Source organism: Carcharhinus amblyrhynchos, chromosome 2 (genome assembly GCF_965287045.1).
Source record: "Carcharhinus amblyrhynchos chromosome 2, sCarAmb.v2.hapA, whole genome shotgun sequence".
Taxonomy (NCBI): domain Eukaryota; kingdom Metazoa; phylum Chordata; class Chondrichthyes; order Carcharhiniformes; family Carcharhinidae; genus Carcharhinus; species Carcharhinus amblyrhynchos.
In genome coordinates this window covers 43,323,707-43,343,020 of record NC_137325.1, presented here as the reverse complement: position 1 = coordinate 43,343,020, position 19,314 = coordinate 43,323,707, and the positions used below count along the sequence as shown (strand labels likewise).

At 39.9% G+C, this 19,314-nt stretch overlaps 1 protein-coding gene across 3 annotated transcripts in view; it reads left to right on the top strand.

Annotated features, from left to right (window-relative positions):
- The window catches only part of LOC145354025 (triple functional domain protein), a 641,321-nt gene that overhangs the window by 601,457 nt on the left and 20,550 nt on the right, over positions 1-19,314 (top strand). For all 3 annotated transcript variants that reach the window (XM_080205115.1, XM_080205124.1, XM_080205134.1), the window contains 6 exons: positions 841-979; positions 3,587-3,614; positions 6,880-7,042; positions 7,140-7,261; positions 12,979-13,057; positions 17,493-17,693. In XM_080205115.1, coding sequence (XP_080061241.1) covers positions 841-979; positions 3,587-3,614; positions 6,880-7,042; positions 7,140-7,261; positions 12,979-13,057; positions 17,493-17,693 — 732 coding nt within the window. The remainder of the gene's footprint in view (positions 1-840; positions 980-3,586; positions 3,615-6,879; positions 7,043-7,139; positions 7,262-12,978; positions 13,058-17,492; positions 17,694-19,314) is intronic.

Here is a 19,314-nt window from a genome sequence, read left to right as displayed (position 1 = left end):
CTTTGAGTGCAAGCTTTTAACAGCTAATATTTGCAGGGAAGTAGGCAGTAAGGATGTTTACCGCCACCTTACCCAAAGTCCACATATACACATTCTTTTTAATTGAGATCACTGGGTAGCAATCAGAAACAGGAACCCTGACTGATTTCTCATTATCTCATCTCTAGTCCAGGAACATTATAGTGGTCCAACTGAAAAAACAACCTCAGCACACACAGGGAATTGGACCTAGAATTTCCCTGGTCCATCGGGCTTAAGACGAGATCAGGTGGTGCATTTACACACACACTGGTATAATACCCATTATTTTAAGAAAGTTACATTCTTTATGTACTTCTTGTTAAGTAGTTTTATTGTGTGATTTAATTGATTTCCAAAGTATAAAGTAAGCTCAGTGAGGCCAATGTAAAGCTATGTCTGGCTTAACTAGCTGGTGGTTGTTATTATTTCATAGGCTTAAGTAAATAACCCTTGATACACATTAGTAATTAGTCACAAATTAGTGGAATGGTAAAAGGCCTGTGATTGCTGTTTTGCACGAAAATTTGTGGAGGTGATTAAAGTTACTGTATTTTGCAGGTGGGGGTGAAGTCAAAATTTTACTCATACCTTGCCTCCCTTGGTTTGTCAACAGCATACAAACATACGACAGAAAAAGGCCAAAAATCCAACAATGCATCATTTCTGGGTCAAAGTGATATTCGTATAGTAAATATACTTGATCAATTATAGTATGTATTCTATGCACCGAGATTACCAGGTTTTTTTACTTTTAATTTTCTAAAATGGGATGTGTTCTTTCTCCTGTCCTCTCTCTGGATTGAAATTTGGCAACATTAGAAAGTCATCATCTTGGCACACTGCACTCCGTTTAAGAAAGAAAAATGAAAAGAAGGATAAAGATGGCAAGAAAGAAGGAAAGCTCGAGAATGGCTTCCGAAAGTCACGAGAAGGATTACCCAATAAGGTATCAGTTAAGGTAGGTCCTAGTATCAACCATTAGCTAAAGTACTTGTTTGGAAATTCACCACAACAGCATTTTGAAGTTAAACAGTAAAAATATGAATAACTGACGAAGGGTCATTCAGATTCGAAAGGTTGACTATATTCTCTCTGCACAGATGCTGTCAGATCCTCTGAGATTTTCCAGCATTTTCTGTTTTGTTTCAGATGCCAGCATCTGCAGAATTTTGCTTTGAAAAAACTAGCTATGTAGAGATAGTCAAAGAGGGAATGCTTTTAGATGGATATGAATCTGTACTGAATCTCAAGTACCCACTTACTAATCAGAATACATCCTAAATCCTAATTAACAACTTGGACCAAGTCTCAACTAAAGGAGGTCCCAGGTGAAAATGTTGCTTATATAGTGTCATCAAATATATTGGTATGAGACCTGTGCTAAATTATTTTATTTCTACACCTGCTGCTAAGATTTCATTTGAATCTTTAGTTTGAAAGAAGTTCATGTACTGCCAGTGAATCTGAGTTCTGCAAGAATGATGAATTATTTTTTGCTTCATTAGACATTTAAGAGTGTTAATTTTTTTCACATTAAAAACTCTCCCATATAATTGTACATGATCAGTTGGAAACAGATTAAAGTACATGGTGTTAAAATAGAAAAGTAATGTAAAATAAGTGATGACTGCAAAAATACTACTTAGGCTTCTTATTTGACTTAAGTGTATGCAGATTTGTTTCTAATGTGGAGTACTTAGAACAGTTTACAAACCATCATTTTCAGCAATTTTCAGTGCTAGATTTGTGGCACCAAGGAAGCTAATTTCTTATTTTTATATGTTTGCTTATTCAGTCAATTGGGTCAAATTCATTTTAAGTTGTGCTTCTGTTATTAACTTCCACTAAATTCACAACCATTAACCAACAGCTAAAGTTGTGTCTTGTACAGTTTGACCAGTTTCACAATGTAAGTAAAAATAAAACAGCATTGCACCTTTCAGTTAACTTAGCATTTCCTAAATGAATGTTACATTTAAAAATCTTTTAACTGGTGTGTCAATCATTTATTTACTTTTGATTTTGCTTCTCAAAATGAGGTCAAGCTACATTTATTTCTCTTGCTTGTTGATGCATTATTCACATTGAAGCTGATTGGCAATCTATGATCAGACCTCTATGTATTCTTGAACTAATACAGGATGACTAATGAAAGCAGCAGTGAACCAACTCCTTTCAATTTACCCTTACCTTGTGCCAAGTACTTCGACTTTGTTTTCCATTGTGCCTCAGATTGAGACTAATATTGTGATTTAAGTGACAAAAGAAGAATCAAGCATAAAACAATATACTCACTACCTCTAAAAGTAAAAAAGCAGCAAGAAGTGCATCTACTTGGTTAACTATATATATCTCAGTAGCAACAGTAACTAAAGTCACTAACCCTTTAACTGAGTTAGTAGTGCATGTGTTATTATGCTACAGTAGCTAGAAGCCATGCAAAGTAGCCTCAATTATGCCATCTGTTTTTGAAACATTTTGTGTCAGGTGTCACAATATAATACCTTTATTTTGAGATCTGATAAATGAGTTGCAGAACTTTTCTACAACTTTGAAATGGTGGAATTTTTAGAGTTGTAGAAGGAAACAACAGTTCTGTTGCCCATTCACACTGTCCTGGCCAAGCAGGACACAGTGGTTAGCACTGCGGGCAGCATGGTAGCACAGTGATTAGCACTGCTGCCTCACAGCGCCAGGGACCCGGGTTCAATTCCCAGCTTGGGTCACTGTCTGTGCAGAGGTTGCACATACTCCCCATACTACGTGGATTTCCTCCCGGTGCTCCAGATTCCTCCCACAGTGTGGGTTAGGTGAATTGGCCATGCTAAATTGCCCCTTAGTGTCAGGGGAACTAACCAGGGTACATGCGTGTGGTTATTGGGATAGGGCCTGGGTGGGAGTATAGTTGGTGCAGACTCAATGGACCGAATGGCCTCCTTCTGCACTGTAGGGATTCTATGAATCTATAATAAGTCTGTTTAAAAATAGTAATTAATACTATTATTGGGCGGCATGGCAGCACAGTGGTTAGCACTGCTGCTTCACAGCTCCAGGGACCTGGGTTCGATTCCCGGCTCAGGCCACTGGCTGTGTGGAGTTTGCACATTCTCCTTGTGTCTGCGTGGGTTTCCTTCAGGTACTCAGGTTTCCTCCCACAATCCAAAGATGTGTGGGTTAGGTTGATTGACCATGCTAAAAAATTGCCCCTTAGTGTCCTGAGATGCATAGGTTAGAGGGATTAGCAGATGAAATATGTAGGGAGATTGGGGTAGGGACTGGGTGGGATTGTGGTCGTTGCAGACTCAATGGGCCAAAGAGCCTCTTTCTGCAGTATAGGGTTCTATGATTCTATGAATACACAACTAATACAAGTTTTGGGTTTACTTTTACTTATAGTTATAACATTCAACAATCCATTACCCAGTGAATGGAGAGCAGGTCTATTAAGAAAATCAGAGGAAATTTATTCTGAGTGCTGAGAATGAAACTTGCTATATCACATGGCGTGGTTTAGGCAAATAACAAGATACCTATTATATTAAGTAATTCTCATTTTTCTTTTCAGCTCTTGAACCCAAATTATATCTATGATGGTAAGTTACCAAAATAACTTCAGATTACACAAAGAACAAATGAACGGGTTTATTTTGGAGGTTTCGATTTTGTACAGCGGGTTTGTGCTCCCATATACTGTGTTATGAATTTGTACAACAGCAGTTCACTTCGGCTGTTTTCCAGTAAAGAAGTTAGAGTAGAATTGAGTTGGTTCAACACCGCAGATTATTGTTATTTTCATTTCTTTTTACAATGCAATTTTCCTGAATATACCAGTTGAACTTTTCCACTTGTACATGTCAGAGAACAGCCATTGAAAGCAGAATATATTGCCACATGTTTCTTGGGTGAAAATGGAGTGAAAAGCATTATCATGTGATCATAGAATAGTACACCACTGGCCCATCGAGTCAGCACCGGCTATTTTGAAGATCCAGTTAGTCCCACGGGCTCACTTTTTGCCCAATATGCCTGCAATTTAATTTATCTATTTCCTTTCAAAGGCTCTTATTGAATTTTTATCCACTATCCTATCAGACAGTGCACTCCAAATTCAAATCATGGATTTCATAAGGTTTTTTCCCCTCGTCATCTCTGGTTTTCTTGCCAATCAAATTAAATATATGTTTTCTGGTTTTCAAACTTTCTGCAAATGGGAACCATTTCTCTTCGTCTATTCTGTCTAAACTCTATATGATTTTAGTCACCGCTACAAAATCTTCCCTTAATCTTCGCTGCTCTAAGCAGAATGACCCTAGTTTCATCAATCTATCCATAGAACTGTAACCTCTCAGCCCTAGAACCAATCTACTCTTCTCTACCCTCTTCATATTTTTCATCTCCTTCCTAAAATATTGTGTCCAAACTTGAATGCTATACTTCAACTGCAGAGGAACTAGTATTTTACATAGGCTTAACATAACCACCTGGTTTTTACTTCCTGTATTTATGCCTCTATTTATAAAGTCCAAATTAACTGCTTTGTTAGCTGTCCTGTCACCTTGAAAGCTTTTATGCACAAGGATCCATTTCTCTCTTCTTGCACCTGCTCAAAAATTGTGCCGTTCAAACTTCTTTGTAAAATGCATCATCTCATCCACCCATCCCACCAGCTTATCTATGTCCTGTTGAAATATTACAATCTTCCTCAATGTTCACTTTGCTTCCAAGTTTCTTGTCAGGTGCAAATTCAAGATAGTAGCCTGCACCCTCAAGTCCACAGCTTCTACCTTGTATTTTCTTGCCACTTAACATGGGACATACATTATTTTAATAGGGGAGTCTTGCCTGTAAAATCCTAAACTTTGGTTAATTGAAAATATATAGCTCATTGTCTGCACTTAACTAATAGAAAAGCGAGTGTGCCATCCTTACAACATAGTCATATGTCTTTTGTAAAGTACGTCATGTCTTCTTAAATATATAAAAAGAGGCTGGCTAGGGTGAACGTTGGTCCTTTAGAGGATGAGAAGGGGGACTTAGTGGTAGGGGATGGGGATATGGCGGAGGTCTTGAATAACTTTTTTGTTTCGGTCTTCACGGAGGAGGACGTGAATAATTTGCCGAATGTTAGAGATGGAAAGGTGGTAGGACTGGAGGGTCTCGATGACATTACTGTTACTAGAGAGGTGGTGCTCGACAGACTGGAGGGGCTGATTGTGGACAAGTCCCCAGGACCGGATGGAATGCATCCGAGGGCCCTGAAAGAAATGGCGGAGGTGATAGTGGATGCCTTGGTGGTTATTTTCCAGACGTCGCTGGATTCCGGGGAAGTGCCGGAAGATTGGAAAACGGCTAATGTTACGCCGTTGTTTAAGAAGGGTGCCAGGCAAAAGGCGGGGAATTATAGGCCTGTTAGTTTAACGTCTGTTGTAGGTAAAATGTTAGAATCCGTCATCAAGGAGGAAATAGCGAGGCATCTTGAGGGGAACTGCTTGATAGAGCAGACGCAGCACGGTTTCCTTAAAGGGAAGTCGTGTCTGACAAATTTACTGGAGTTCTATGAGGATGTGTCTAGGGCGGTGGATAGAGGAGAGCCGGTGGATGTGGTCTTTCTGGATTTTCAGAAGGCGTTTGACAAGGTACCTCACAAGAGGTTATTGCAGAAGGTCAGGGGGCATGGAGTTGGGGGTAGGGTGTTAGCGTGGATAGAGGACTGGTTGTCAAATAGGAGGCAGAGAGTGGGGGTCAATGGGTGCTATTCGGATTGGCGGATGGTGACTAGTGGAGTGCCCCAGGGGTCGGTGCTGGGGCCTCAGCTATTTACCATTTATATAGATGATCTGGAGGAGGGAACCGAGTGCAGGGTGTCGAAATTTGCTGATGACACCAAAATTGGTGGAAAGGCAAATTGTGCGGAGGGTGGGAAGAGTCTACAGAAGGATCTAGATAGGCTGGGCAAATGGGCCAGGAAATGGCAAATGGAATTTAATGTTGGCAAGTGCGAGGTGGTCCACTTTGGTAGGAATAATGGTAGGAAGGACTATTACCTATGTGGCGAAAAACTGCAGCAGGCGACGGTGCAGAGGGACCTCGGGGTCCTTGTGCATGAGTCGCAAAAACCCAGCTTGCAGGTGCAGCAGGTGGTCAGGAAGGCGAATGGGATGCTGGCCTTCATCGCGAGGGGGATTGAATATAAAAGAAGGGAGGTCTTGCTGCGGCTGTATAGGGCATTGGTGAGGCCGCAGCTGGAGTACTGTGTGCAGTTTTGGGCGCCGTACTTACGCAAGGATATTTTAGCCTTGGAGGGAGTGCAGAGGAGGTTTACTAGGCTGATGCCGGAGTTGAGGGGGTTGAGCTGTGAGGAGAGGCTGAATAGATTAGGCTTGTACTCGTTAGAGTTTAGAAGAATGAGGGGAGATCTCATTGAGACGTATAAGATGATGAATGGGACGGATAGGATAGAGGTGGAGAGACTCTTCCCGCTCAGAAAGGATAGTAGGACTAGGGGGCATAGCCTCAAGATAAAGGGGGGGCGGTTTAGAACAGAGTTGAGGAGGAACTTCTTCACTCAAAGGGTGGTGAATCTCTGGAATTCTCTGCCCGTTGAAGTGGCGGAGGCTGCCTCGCTAAATATTTTTAAGACGCGGGTTGATGGGTTTTTGATGAGAGAGGGGATTAAGGGTTATGGGGAGAGGGCGGGAATGTGGAACTGAGCCACGACAGATCAACCATGATCTTATTGAATGGCGGGGCAGGCTCGAAGGGCTAGTTGGCCTACTCCTGCTCCTATTTCTTATGTTCTTGCATCCTTTCTTATCATATACTTACTGACAAATTCTGTAAACTGCACTTTTCCTCCAGTTCCCCCTGAGTTCATCAACCCACTGACAGATGTGACCTGTGAGACAGGGGAGACTGTTACACTGAAATGCAAAGTCTGCGGTCGTCCCAAAGCTACAATAACATGGAAGGCCCCAGACCACAGCATTTTGAGTAATGATGGCCATAACAACATTATGTACAGGTAGAGAACAAATAATCTGTTATGAGAAAGTATGTTACTGGTTTTTGGGATTCTATCACTACTAATATATAATTTTATTATGTGATAATGGTTACAGTGATTCTGGTGAAGCTACACTTAAAATACTGAATGTGACCACTGATGACGATGGCACTTACACTTGTGTAGCTGTAAATGATGTGGGATCAGCTTCCTCTTCTGCAATCCTGCGAGTTCTAGGTGAGATTTTTGACATTTTATTGTCTTGGTAATCTAGGAATCTGATTCATCTAAATTATTATTGTAAAAACTATCTGGCATTTGTTCTTGGTTTCTTATGAAGTCTCAGAATAGCTTGTTCCAGGATATCTCATCCTTTGCATTTCTGTCTAGCCATTGGCTTCAGCTGTTACTGAATTTTTATATTGCTATTGTTTATTTGAATAAATGGGAAGTCCATTGCTTGTTTCTATTTTACCACAGGATGTTAAGTCCAGGATGTCAAATCTAGTCTTGTGTTAGACCCTAGACACCTCGCTGATATAAAAATGGTCCGATATGAGTAATGTAGGAATTTGGTTTTATGTTAATAATACAGAAAAGTGATCCAATTATCAGTTAATGCTGCAGTGATAAAGTCAGACCATGGGAGTTACAGAATTTAAGCTTAGATTTTTATTTAAATCCACATAATATCAAAATTGATCATTCAGCTGTCGGATTGCTATAAAAGTCCAACAAATTCACTGCTGTTCTTTAGGGGAGGAAACCTGCTGCCCTGGTCCAGCTTGTAGGTCGCTCCAAACTCACACCAACTTTCTTGACTTATGAAATGCCCTCAGAGGTCTCCTGTATCAAACAGTGGTCATTCAAAAAGGTCCAGCACCACCTGTTGCGGCTCAGAGCAGCTAAGATCAGAAATAAGTGCCAGCCTTGTCGTAAATACCCATTATCCTGAGAATTCGGGAACAATAGATATTAATGTTGACATTTACATAATGTTTGCATTGCTCATGGTTGGGCTAACAGCACTCCGCATTATTATGGAGCAACTTTTGAGGTCAGGATGTGTGAATTTAAGCACAAACGTTCAGAAGTTTCTTTCAGAGATACACACTCCTCCACAAGCTGCACAGTATCAGTACTTGCTGATAGACTCAGCGCTGAAATTTATGTGAAGTTACAGTAGTTACCAAATGATTACCCAGTTAACACACCAGAAAAAGTAAAGTCTGGTACAATCAAAGCTGTGATAATTACTGTCAAATTACCTCTCCACCCCAAAAATCTAATTTTACAAGTGCAGAGGCACAAGTAATTAGCATTCGCAATTGTTTTTAAAAATGTATTTTTTTTAAAAACAGAACATTCTGTAACCCCAATGGTTTTCTGGCTTTCTTAATCCCGTCTTTTTCCACCTTCATTTATTCCATACATGATTTAAATTTAACTTTATTTCCTGGTTTAGATTGCAGTGATGATTTGAAATTAAAAGCAGATGAGTTGGGATGAGGAGAAATGTAGAACTTCAAGCCTGACCTCAGTCAGCCTCCAACTCACCCACTTCCAAGTTTAACGGAGGGACAGATGACCAGTCCATTTCCAGGAGGCATTTAGTATTACAATGAATCTGTGTGCCTCACATTTAATCTGCCTTCCAGGTTTTGACGTAGTAGTTAAAGGGAGGCAAAGACTGCTTCATGAAAAGGCAAATACATGTAAGCAATGCATATTACCTAGGAGGAGGAGGAAGAATGCTTTGACCCACCCCTAGTTTAATGTCTTCCCTGGCATGAGACCTTGAGCAAAACTTTCCAGTTTTTTTTCTCTAACTGCTGGCTCTGGCAAGAAAACAGGCTTGCAGCTCCCAGCTTTTCTTGCCAGATACTGCAGCACTTAGAGAAAAAATGTTGCAGGCTTGTCTGACACCATCACACTGGAGGGATTGGGCCTGATAGAAGCGGCAAGTCCTAATCTGTGTTTTTAAAAAAACTCACCCTCCCCACCGATACAGGGACCCTTACCCAAAAGGGTCCCCGAGAGGGGCCCTGTGACAGTGCCAGGGGGCACTGTCTGGGCACGTTCTCTCTCACTGCCCCCTCCCTTGGATTATTCTTGTCTTTGTGCCCCTGACTGGCTCCTTCAACTGCTTCACATTTTTAAATACCTGTTGTAAACCTTACCGATGTGACACCATGTCAGTGAGGGGGTATTCTAAATGTGGGGGAAACATATGGTGATGAAGCCCTTTAGTTATACTGAAATATATTGAAATAAGGTGAGAACCTCATGATGTCACAGGCAAGGGACGGGTAAAATTGGAAAATTAGATCATGCTGGCAAGAATCTCATTTTCTGATTCTCTCAACGTTTTATGCCCACACCACCATTTGTGCTCATGGCAAATGTGGATGAAAAATTGCTCCCCATATGTTCAGGAATCAGACTCTCAACACTCCCACTATGTTCCCTATTCCAGTCAATGTTGGGGCCTGCATATTTAAATGAGGATTTTTCAGTCTGATTGAAGAGTCTCACCATTTCTTGCTCTGCTCATAGACTCCACGGATCCCTTTAACAGGGTGCATACTGGGTTAAACATCAATGACAACAAGGCTGTATTCAAAAATATGTGAAGCTTCAAAAGCTTTGCAGGCAACAGTCAGCAGAGTGAACAGCGGATGCTGTTTCTTCGACACTACCTACAAAAGTCAGGGCATTGTGTTTTTTTAATGTAATATAATGTCTCCAGACATTTTAAAAAGATAACATAAAAGATGCTGAACAATGCGAGCTTTTGAGTGAATTGATAGCAACAGCAATCTCTAGAAGAGCTAGGGAGAGGAAGTTGCAAATTAAACAATGTGGTGAAGAGGAAGCTGGGGTTCTGTTTTTTTCCAGGGGCACAGCGTGATACTGGAAGTTTTGAACTTTAAGTATTGATATCTAAATGCTGAGGGAAATAGTAGATGAAGGGATTTGAGAATAGGGTGGGTAAATGTGGTTAAAACTATTAATACACGTGGGGAATAAATCCAACAAGGACTGTTTAAACTGAGCTGTTTTTGTGTTTAACGTCAACATATTCTATCCAATCAGAGCTGGGTTTTCCATTAATAACAACTTCTGTTTTTCCTTTCACCCACACATTCTCTGAACTTACTCCTCATTTTGTGTCTGCTGCAAATTAGGAGCAGAGGAGCAGGAGTAAGCTGTTTGCCCCTTAGAGGCTGCTCTGCCATTCAGTAAAATCATGCCTGATTGTGGTCTCAACTCCACTTTCCTGCCTGCCCCCATAATACTTGACTCCCTTGTACATCAAAAATCTACCTAATTCAGCCTTGAATAAAATCAGTGACCCTGCCTCTGTTACTTTCTGTGGAAGAAAATTCCACAGCCCAACAACCCTCTGAGAAAAAAAGTTTCCTCATCCATATCTTAAAAGGAAGATCACTTAGTCCTAAATTGTGTCCCCTACTTCTTGTGTCTCCCACAAGAGGAAACATCTAGCCAGTATCCACCTTATCAAGTCCCCTGAGAATTTTTGATTCAGTAAATTTACTTACTGAAGCTCCAGTGGGTATGAGTACAGGTCCAGCCTATCCAATGTTTCTTCGTAAGACAAGCCGTTTATCCCAGGAATGAGTTAACTGGACCTTCTGCGAACTGATTCGAATGCAATTATATCCTTTTTCAAATGAGGAGACCAAAAGTGTACAGACTACTCCACATGAGGCCTCACTAAACTGTAGACTACTCCACATGAGGCCTCACTAAGCTGTACAGCTGCAGTAGAACTTCCACACATTTATATTCTATTCCACCTGCAATAAACAGTCACATTCCATTTGCCTGTACCTTCATACTAATGTTTTGTAAACCATGTACCCGTACACACAGATTCTTCTGTATCAAGGAGTTCTGCAATTTTCCTCCACTTTAATAGTATATTGCTGTTCTATTCTTCATGCCAAAGTGGATAAATTAATATTTTCCCACATTATATTCCACCTGCCAAATTTGTACCCATTCAGTTAACCTAACTATATCCCTTTGTATACACTTTACCTTCTCTTGACTGCTTACTTTCCTACCTATCTTTCATATCTGTCAAAATTGGCCACCATACATTTGATCCCTTTATTCAAGTAATTTTTGTAAATTTTAAACAGTTAAGACTCAGCGTTGTGACTAGTTATAGCTAACCAATCATTTATCCATGCTAATATGTTACCCATTACACAGTGAACTCTTAATTTGTGTAGTAACCGATGAAAGACATTACCAAAGGCCTACAGGTGCCCTTTTATTTGTCTTGCCTGTTTTTTTCTTCAAAGAACTAATAAATTTGTTAAACACATTTTTTCACAAAACTATGTTGATTCTACTTAATCCCATTCTAGACATCGTGCTAAGATGTTCTTATTAATCCTAGCAATTTTGCTTTGTCAGATCTTAGACTAATTGGCCTATAACTTCCTGTTTTCTGTCTCCCTATACTAATAAAGGTGTTAAATTTGCTATTTTCCAATTCACTGGAACAGTCCCAGAATCTAAGGAATTTTGGGAGTTTACAACAAATGCATCAACTATTTCTGCAGCCACCTTTCTTAAGGCCCTCAGATGCAGGCCATCTGGTCATGGGGAACTGTAACTTTGAAAGTTTTCCCAGCACCTTTTTCCTTGATGGTGGTGGTTGTTTCAAGTTCCTCCCTTCCTTTCATTTCTCTATTTCCAAGTATTTTTGGAACTTTCTTTAGTTACTCCTTTCCTGTTTAAATTTCTGTAGAAACTCTTATTACAATTTCTAATATTTCTGTCTGCCTTTTTTATGTTCTAATTTCTTCTCCTTTATTATTTCCTATTCATTCTTTGCTGGTTCTTAAAATCTGTCCAATCTTCTGACCTCCCACAAATCTTCTGGCATGTGTACAGTATTTCTTTCAATTTGATGTTATCCTTAACTTCTTTAATTAAGCAATAATGATGCATTTTCCTCTGGAGTCATAGAATCCTACAGTGCAGAAGGAGGCCATTTAGCCCATCAAGTCTGCACCAATCACAATCCCACCCAGGTCCTCTCCCCTATAACTCCATGCATTTACCCTAACTAATCCCCCTAACACTAAGGGGCAATTTAGCACGGCCAATCAACCTAACCTGCACATCTTTGGACTGTGGGAGGAAACCAGAGCACCTGGAGGAAACCCACACAGACACGGGGAGAATGTACAAACTCCACACAGACTGTGACCCAAGCCAGGAATCAAACTCAGGGGCCCTGGCACTGTGAGGCAGCAGTGCTGACCATTGTGCCACTGTGCCACCCTAAGTCTTTTTCTGGGAGAAATCTTTGAGAGTTATTAAAAAATCTTTTTAAATGTCTGGGACTGCATCACAGCTGTTCTACCTTTTAACAGTTTCTCAGTCTGTTTTAGCCAACTCTACCTTCACACCCTTATAATCACCTTTATTTGGATTTAAAACACTTGTTGTGGTCCCACTTTCACCCTTAGATTATTCAGGACATAATTACGAGTTTTATTTCCCTTTATCACTCCAAGATTCCCATTACTTACTTCACCTCTCCAGCTAAGAATCTGTAAAATTATGCTGCTCCATCATTCAAAATCAAAAGTACTCAGATTCATTCATGTTCTTTAATTAATATTGGGTATACAGGAGTGAGTATAAAATGCGCAGGTCTTTGTAGGAGGTAAAACACCTTATATTTAAATGCTTAATAATGCATATGAACTATCCCTGACACACAGACATAAACATTGAGTGCCGTGCATTATGTGGAAAAATATTGTGGAAAAGAATGATTTGTAGTCATGATTGTTTGAAGCCAAGCCAAGTTTCTGGCTGCTTTTATTTCAGAAGCAGAGATTGAACATTTTTATTTAATTTGCATTTGGTTAATGTGATAAAAGTTTTCTTTTGCCACCTTTCAGGACCTGGAAGTGACGGAGTAAGGGTCATCTGGAAGGACAACTTTGACTCTATTTACACTGAAATAGCAGAAATTGGCAGGTAACATATTAATTCTCATCATTCCAATTGATCTTATTTTTTATTTGAGAAGCCTTCTGAGTCCCATTTCTCCCTCTGAAAACACTTGATTGGCAAGGTTTAAGGAAATAGGAGCAAGAGTGGATCATTTGGATGCTTGAACCTGCTCCACCAATCAGTACAATCATGGCTGATCCCCTGCCTCAACTCCACTTTCCCTCCCGCTCCCAATATGCCTTGGTTCCATGGTAGGCCGAGCATTTGTCGATTTCAGTCTGAAATATTCTCAATGATGGAGCATCCAAAATGCTTGACTGGAGAATTTCAAAGACACTCAGTTTTTTAACTGAAGAAGTTTCTCTGCTGATATTAATTTTCTTTATTTCCTTCCTCTTATTAAGCCATTGGTTACCCTCTAATTATAATATGTAATCTGTGTATTCTATTGTGAAGGCAGATACAAAATGTATGTTCAATCTCTCTTCCATCTCCTTGTTTCTAGAGAGAATTTCTCCTGTCTGTGTCTTCAAGAGATCAATGTTTACCTTAGATATTTCTTTTATATGCTTCTAAAACATTCCATGATCTGTTTCTGTGTTCCTGGCTAATTTATTGTCTATTTTTTTTCCCTTTCTATCAGTTTTTTTGTTCACACTTTGTTGGTTTCTAAAAGACACCCAGTTCTTAGGCTTGCAAATATTCTTTGCAACATTCTAAGCCTCTTCTTTTAACCTAATACCATCATTAACTTCCTTAGTAAGCCATGGATGGCTCTTTCTTACTGTGATTTTTTTTTTAGTGGAATGTACCTTTGTTGACCATTTGTATTGTTTCTTTAAATTGTTTTCCATTGTTTAATTGCAAGTTTACCTTTCAGTTTATTTATCCAATCAAGGTTTGCCAACTTGCCCTTCGTGCCTATGTAATATACTTTAAGTTGAAACTTTTTTAGGACGTTTCAAACTTAATACAGAATGCAGTTGTATTATGATCACTTTTCCTCAGAGAATCTTTTGCTATGAAACTACTAATTAAACCTGCCTATTGCACAATACTAGAACTAAAATAGCTTTGTCCTTGGGTGATTCAACAGGAAACTGTCACTGTAGCATTCTGAAAATTCATCTTCAGGACGACTTTACCAATTCAATTTGTCTAGTCTATTTGAAGATTGAAGGTCCCTATAGTTATTACTTTGTCTTTGCAATCCCAGTTACTTAAGTGGGATTTGGACGCAAGTTCCCAGAGCATGATCTTGGGTTTCTGGGTTACTGGTCCAATTTCGATGCCCCTACACCACTGCCTCCCTTATTCTTATTGATGCACCATCCAGATTTAATTAATGTCACAGATACTTAGCACTGGAAGAAGTTGAGAACATCATTTTTTTCTTTACTATTTATTAATTTAGATTAATCAGTTTTTTTCTCATAACAAAAGAAAAGACTAATTCACAAAAAAAGAAATTTTAATCTGAGATTAAAGCAGATGTTATCGTGTACTTATTGATGAAAGAATTTTTTCAATCGTGAAAATATCTCAGTGAATCTATAAGTATTTTCTAGCAAGGTAGAATGATCATAGAGTTCCTACAGTGCAAAAGGAGGCCATTTGGTCCATCAAGTCTGCACCAACCACAATCCAGGCCCTATTCCCATAACCCCACATATTTACCCTGCTAATCCCTTGACACTTGGGTCAATTTATTATAGCCAATCAACCTAACCCACACATCTTTGGATTCTGGGAGGAAACTGGAGCACCTGGAAGAAACGCACGCAGGCACAGGGAGAATGTGCAAACTCCACAAAGCAACCGAAGACCAGAATTGAACCCAGATGCCTAGCGCCTTGAGGCAGCAGTGCTAACCACTGTGCCGTCTCATATATTATTGAATGGCGGGGCAGGCTCGAAGGGCCAGATGGCCTACTCCTGCTCCTATTTCTTATATTATTATTTATATATTTCTGACAGTAATAATACTCAGTTACCATTTGATTAACATTAGTGAGGAGGATGAATTAGAGCACACTTGGGAAAATTACTGAACTGCTAAAGAGAGATCATATAGACTCCAAAAGTCTTTGTTAGAAACTGACTCCATTTCACGTCAACGTTGGACCTTATTCTGGTACAGTATTATAAGAAAAAATGGAAGAAAACCCAAGGCAGGGGGAATTAGATGCAATTAGTAATATGGAATAGTCTCACTAATAATGATCACAACACTTCCAGATTGTTCAAATAACCCATTTTGGGGGGAGAAATCTGCCCTCATGTGTGACTGCAGACCTACCTGAAATGGTTCAGCAAGCCACCCAGCTGCATCAAAGCAGAATAGAAAAGTTGAATAAAAAACAGATAGATCAGCTAGCCTTGGCCTAAGCACCAGAAATGACAAAGTCCACTGACCAATTGACCTTGTAAGTTCTCTACCTTTATATCTGGGGACTTGTGCCAAAACTGGGGGAGCTGTCCCACATACTATTCTAGCAATAACCTGACATAATCATACTCATCTAATCGTATCTTGGAGCCAATGTCCCATACTCCTCTATTAATATCCTACTCTTTGCAAGGAAACCAGCCTTAGCCTATCCAGTCTTTCTTGATAACTAAAATTCTTCTTTCCTAACAACATCATTGTAAATCTCCTCTGTCATCTCTAGTGTGATCATATCATTGCTGTAATGCGTTGACCATAACTTCACGTGGTACTTTAAATGTGGCTTAACTATTGTTTTATAGAGTTGTCACTGACCCTTCTTGCTCTTATATGCTTCAGCCAATAAAGAAAAGTATCCTATACGCCTTTTAATCACCACCTAATATACCTGCTATCTCCAGGGATCTATGGGCATGCACTCCAAGATTCCTCTGTTCCTCTACACTTGCTAGTATCCTACTATATGTATTTACTTGCCTTATTTGTCCTTCCCAAATGCATAAACATACACATCTCCAGATTGAATTTTGTTTGCCACTTTTCTGCCCATCTAGCCAGTCCATTGATAACTTCCTTATTGAAACCTGTGTGAGACAAGTGAGACCTTGTCAAAAGCCATCACATGCAAGTTCCCTTCCAAGTCATACATCATCCTTGCTGAGAAATATATCACAGTTCATTCATTTTGACTGGGTCAAAATCTTGGAACGCTCTGCCTTAACAGCACTGTGGGTATATCGCAATTAAGGAAGGCTGCTCACCAGCACCACCTTAAGTGGAATTGAGGATCGACAATAAACTCTGGCCCTGACAATGATATCCACACTCCATGGACAAATGAAACAAAAACATATTTCCAGTTTACTAATTCAGTCCTATGTGTAACTGAACGTATGCTGCATTATTTAGTTCTTATGCTATTTTGGTACTATGGTGCTTGATATTGTGGTGATAAGAAATAGGAGCAGGAGTAGGCCATCTAGCCCTTCGAGCCTGCCCCGCCATTCAATAAGATCATGGCTGATCTGAAGTGGATCAGTTCCACTTTACCGCTCTCTCCCCATAACCCTTAATTCCCTTGTCTATCAAAAACTTATCTACCCGTGACTTAAATATATTTAGCGAGGTAGCCTCCACCACTTCAACAGGCAGAGAATTCCAGAGATTCACCACCCTTTGAGTGAAGAAGTTCCTCCTCAACTCTGATTTAAACTGCACCCCCCTTATCTTGAGGCTGTGCCCTCTAGTTTTGCTATCCTTTCTAAGCGGGAAGAATCTCTCTACCTCTACCCTATCCATCCCTTTCATTATCTTATACATCTCTATAAGATCCCCCCTCACCCTTCTAAACGCCAACGAGTATAGACTCAGTCTATTTAGTCTCTTCATAGTCCAACGTAGTGTCTCTTCATAGTCCAAATATATATATATATAGTCTTCTTTAGGGTATACTTCAGCAACAGGACTTCAAATTGACTACTAATTTTCTTTATAGTTCTGCTACATTCTCATAATCTTCCTAGATGGAAACAAATACTTGTAATTATATAGTTATTTATCTGAGAAACTTCCCATTGTGCTTCATATATTACTTTTAAAGTGAAGTGACTGTTATGTAGGAAAACATAGTAGCCAGTTTGTGAACATTAAAATCTCACAACAGCAATGAGATAAATGTTGGTCAAGACACAACACTCCCAAATGGAATTTTTAATCTATAGCTGAACAGACAAACAGAGCGCCTGTGTTTAACACGGCATTAAAAATGACCACCTCTCAAATGCAGGACACTCTCCCAAATGCGCTGAAATGTCATCTTGGATTATATGTTCAAATGTTGGGTTGCAGTTTGAACCCCAACTCTATGAATCATCATCATATGTCCACAACTATTTAAAATCCAATAGTTTAAAAAAATGAAATGTGTTAAACACAGTATGTGTGTCTTTGGATAATATCTGGTGAAATATGGAAAATTATTAAAGTAACAATTATTTGTTTTTGTTTCAGAGGACGGTTCTCTGTGGTTAAAAGATGTGACCAAAAAGGAACAAAACGAGAGGTGGCTGCAAAGTTTATCAACAAAAAAATGATGAAACGGGATCAGGTTATACATGAACTTGGGATTATGCAGAATCTCCAACATCCCCAGCTCATCAGCCTTCTGGATACCTTTGAAACTTCATCTAACTACATAGTCATACTAGAACTGTAAGTAATGATTGTTTTAATCTTATTGTATCCTCCGTTCTCTATTTCACTTCAAAGTTGTAGGATGTGTATCATAACAAATTATCTTCTCTATACCATCATCAGTGGTACATTGAGATTCCTAAACTAAAGGGATTATACTCCCATTAACTTTTTCTGAAATAAGATTTCTGAAATGGTATTTCTGTGAAAGGCTATATCTAGCATCATATTGGCAAGAGGGCCGGCATGGTGGCACAGTGATTAACACTGTTGCCCCACAATCACGACCTAGGTTCAATTCTAGCTTTGGGTGACTGTCTATGTGGAGTTTGTATGTTCTCACTGTGTCTGTATGGGGTTCCTCCCACAGTCCAAAGATATGCAGGTTAGGTGGATTGATCTTGCTAAATGCCCAGGGTAACAGGGTAGTGTGGAGGATGCTCTTTCAGAGAGTTCATGCAGATTTGATGGGCTGAATGGCCTGTTTCTGCAATGTGGGGATTCTAATGTTCTAAAATAAAGAAGCCTGCTGGTAAAAGTTTTTGAATTGTAATATGCTTTCAGGACTTTTGCAATGTGGAATTGCTGCAAGAAAATCCACACAAGTAGAATAAACACAGCAGAATCCTGTCACATTGGAAAATTTTCAAATTCTTTTAAACATTTCAAAAATACATCGTTCCGGATGTATTCACGGTTTGGTTTTTCAGCCAGGTTTTTTTCACTTAATTTGCTATTAGTATGAAATCATCACCATCTGTTTATTTGTTAAAAGCCAAGAATTCTCCTAGTGCCACTTTTGTGCTCATCAAAAAAATGAGTTTGTTCAGTGATAGAAAACAGGACACTGAGCAGTCAGATCTCGGGCCATATAGTTTTACAGCAGTTTTGCAGCATATTGCAAAAGTATAACAGAAAGAGGAAACAAGGCAGAAATTGCTGAGGAAACTAGATTGCTAAAATCTTCCTAAATGCCTTTCAATGGTATTTATCCTTTTTTTGTTTGTCAAAATGATTCACTTTTATATTTTGCCATTCGGATTGGCGGTTGGTGACTAGTGGGGTGCCCCAGGGGTCGGTGCTGGGGCCTCAGCTATTTACCATTTATATAGATGATCTGGAGGAGGGAACCGAGTGTAGGGTGTCGAAATTTGCTGATGACACCAAGATTGGGGGAAAGGCAAATTGTGTGGAGGGTGTGGAGAGTCTGCAGAAGGATCTAGATAGGCTGGGCGAATGGGCCAGGAAATGGCAAATGGAATTTAATGTTGGCAAGTGTGAGGTGGTCCACTTTGGTAGGAAGAATGGTAGGAAGGACTATTACTTACGTGGCGAAAAACTGCAGCAGGCGACAGTGCAGAGGGACCTCGGGGTCCTTGTGCATGAGTCGCAAAAACCCAGCCTGCAGGTGCAGCAGGTGGTCAGGAAGGCGAATGGGATGCTGGCCTTCATAGCGAGGGGGATTGAATATAAAAGTAGGGAGGTCTTGCTGCAGCTGTATAGGGCATTGGTGAGGCCGCAGCTGGAGTACTGTGTGCAGTTTTGGGCGCCGCACCTGCGCAAGGATATTTTGGCCTTGGAGGGAGTGCAGAGGAGGTTTACTAGGCTGATACCGGAGTTGAGGGGGTTGAGCTATGAG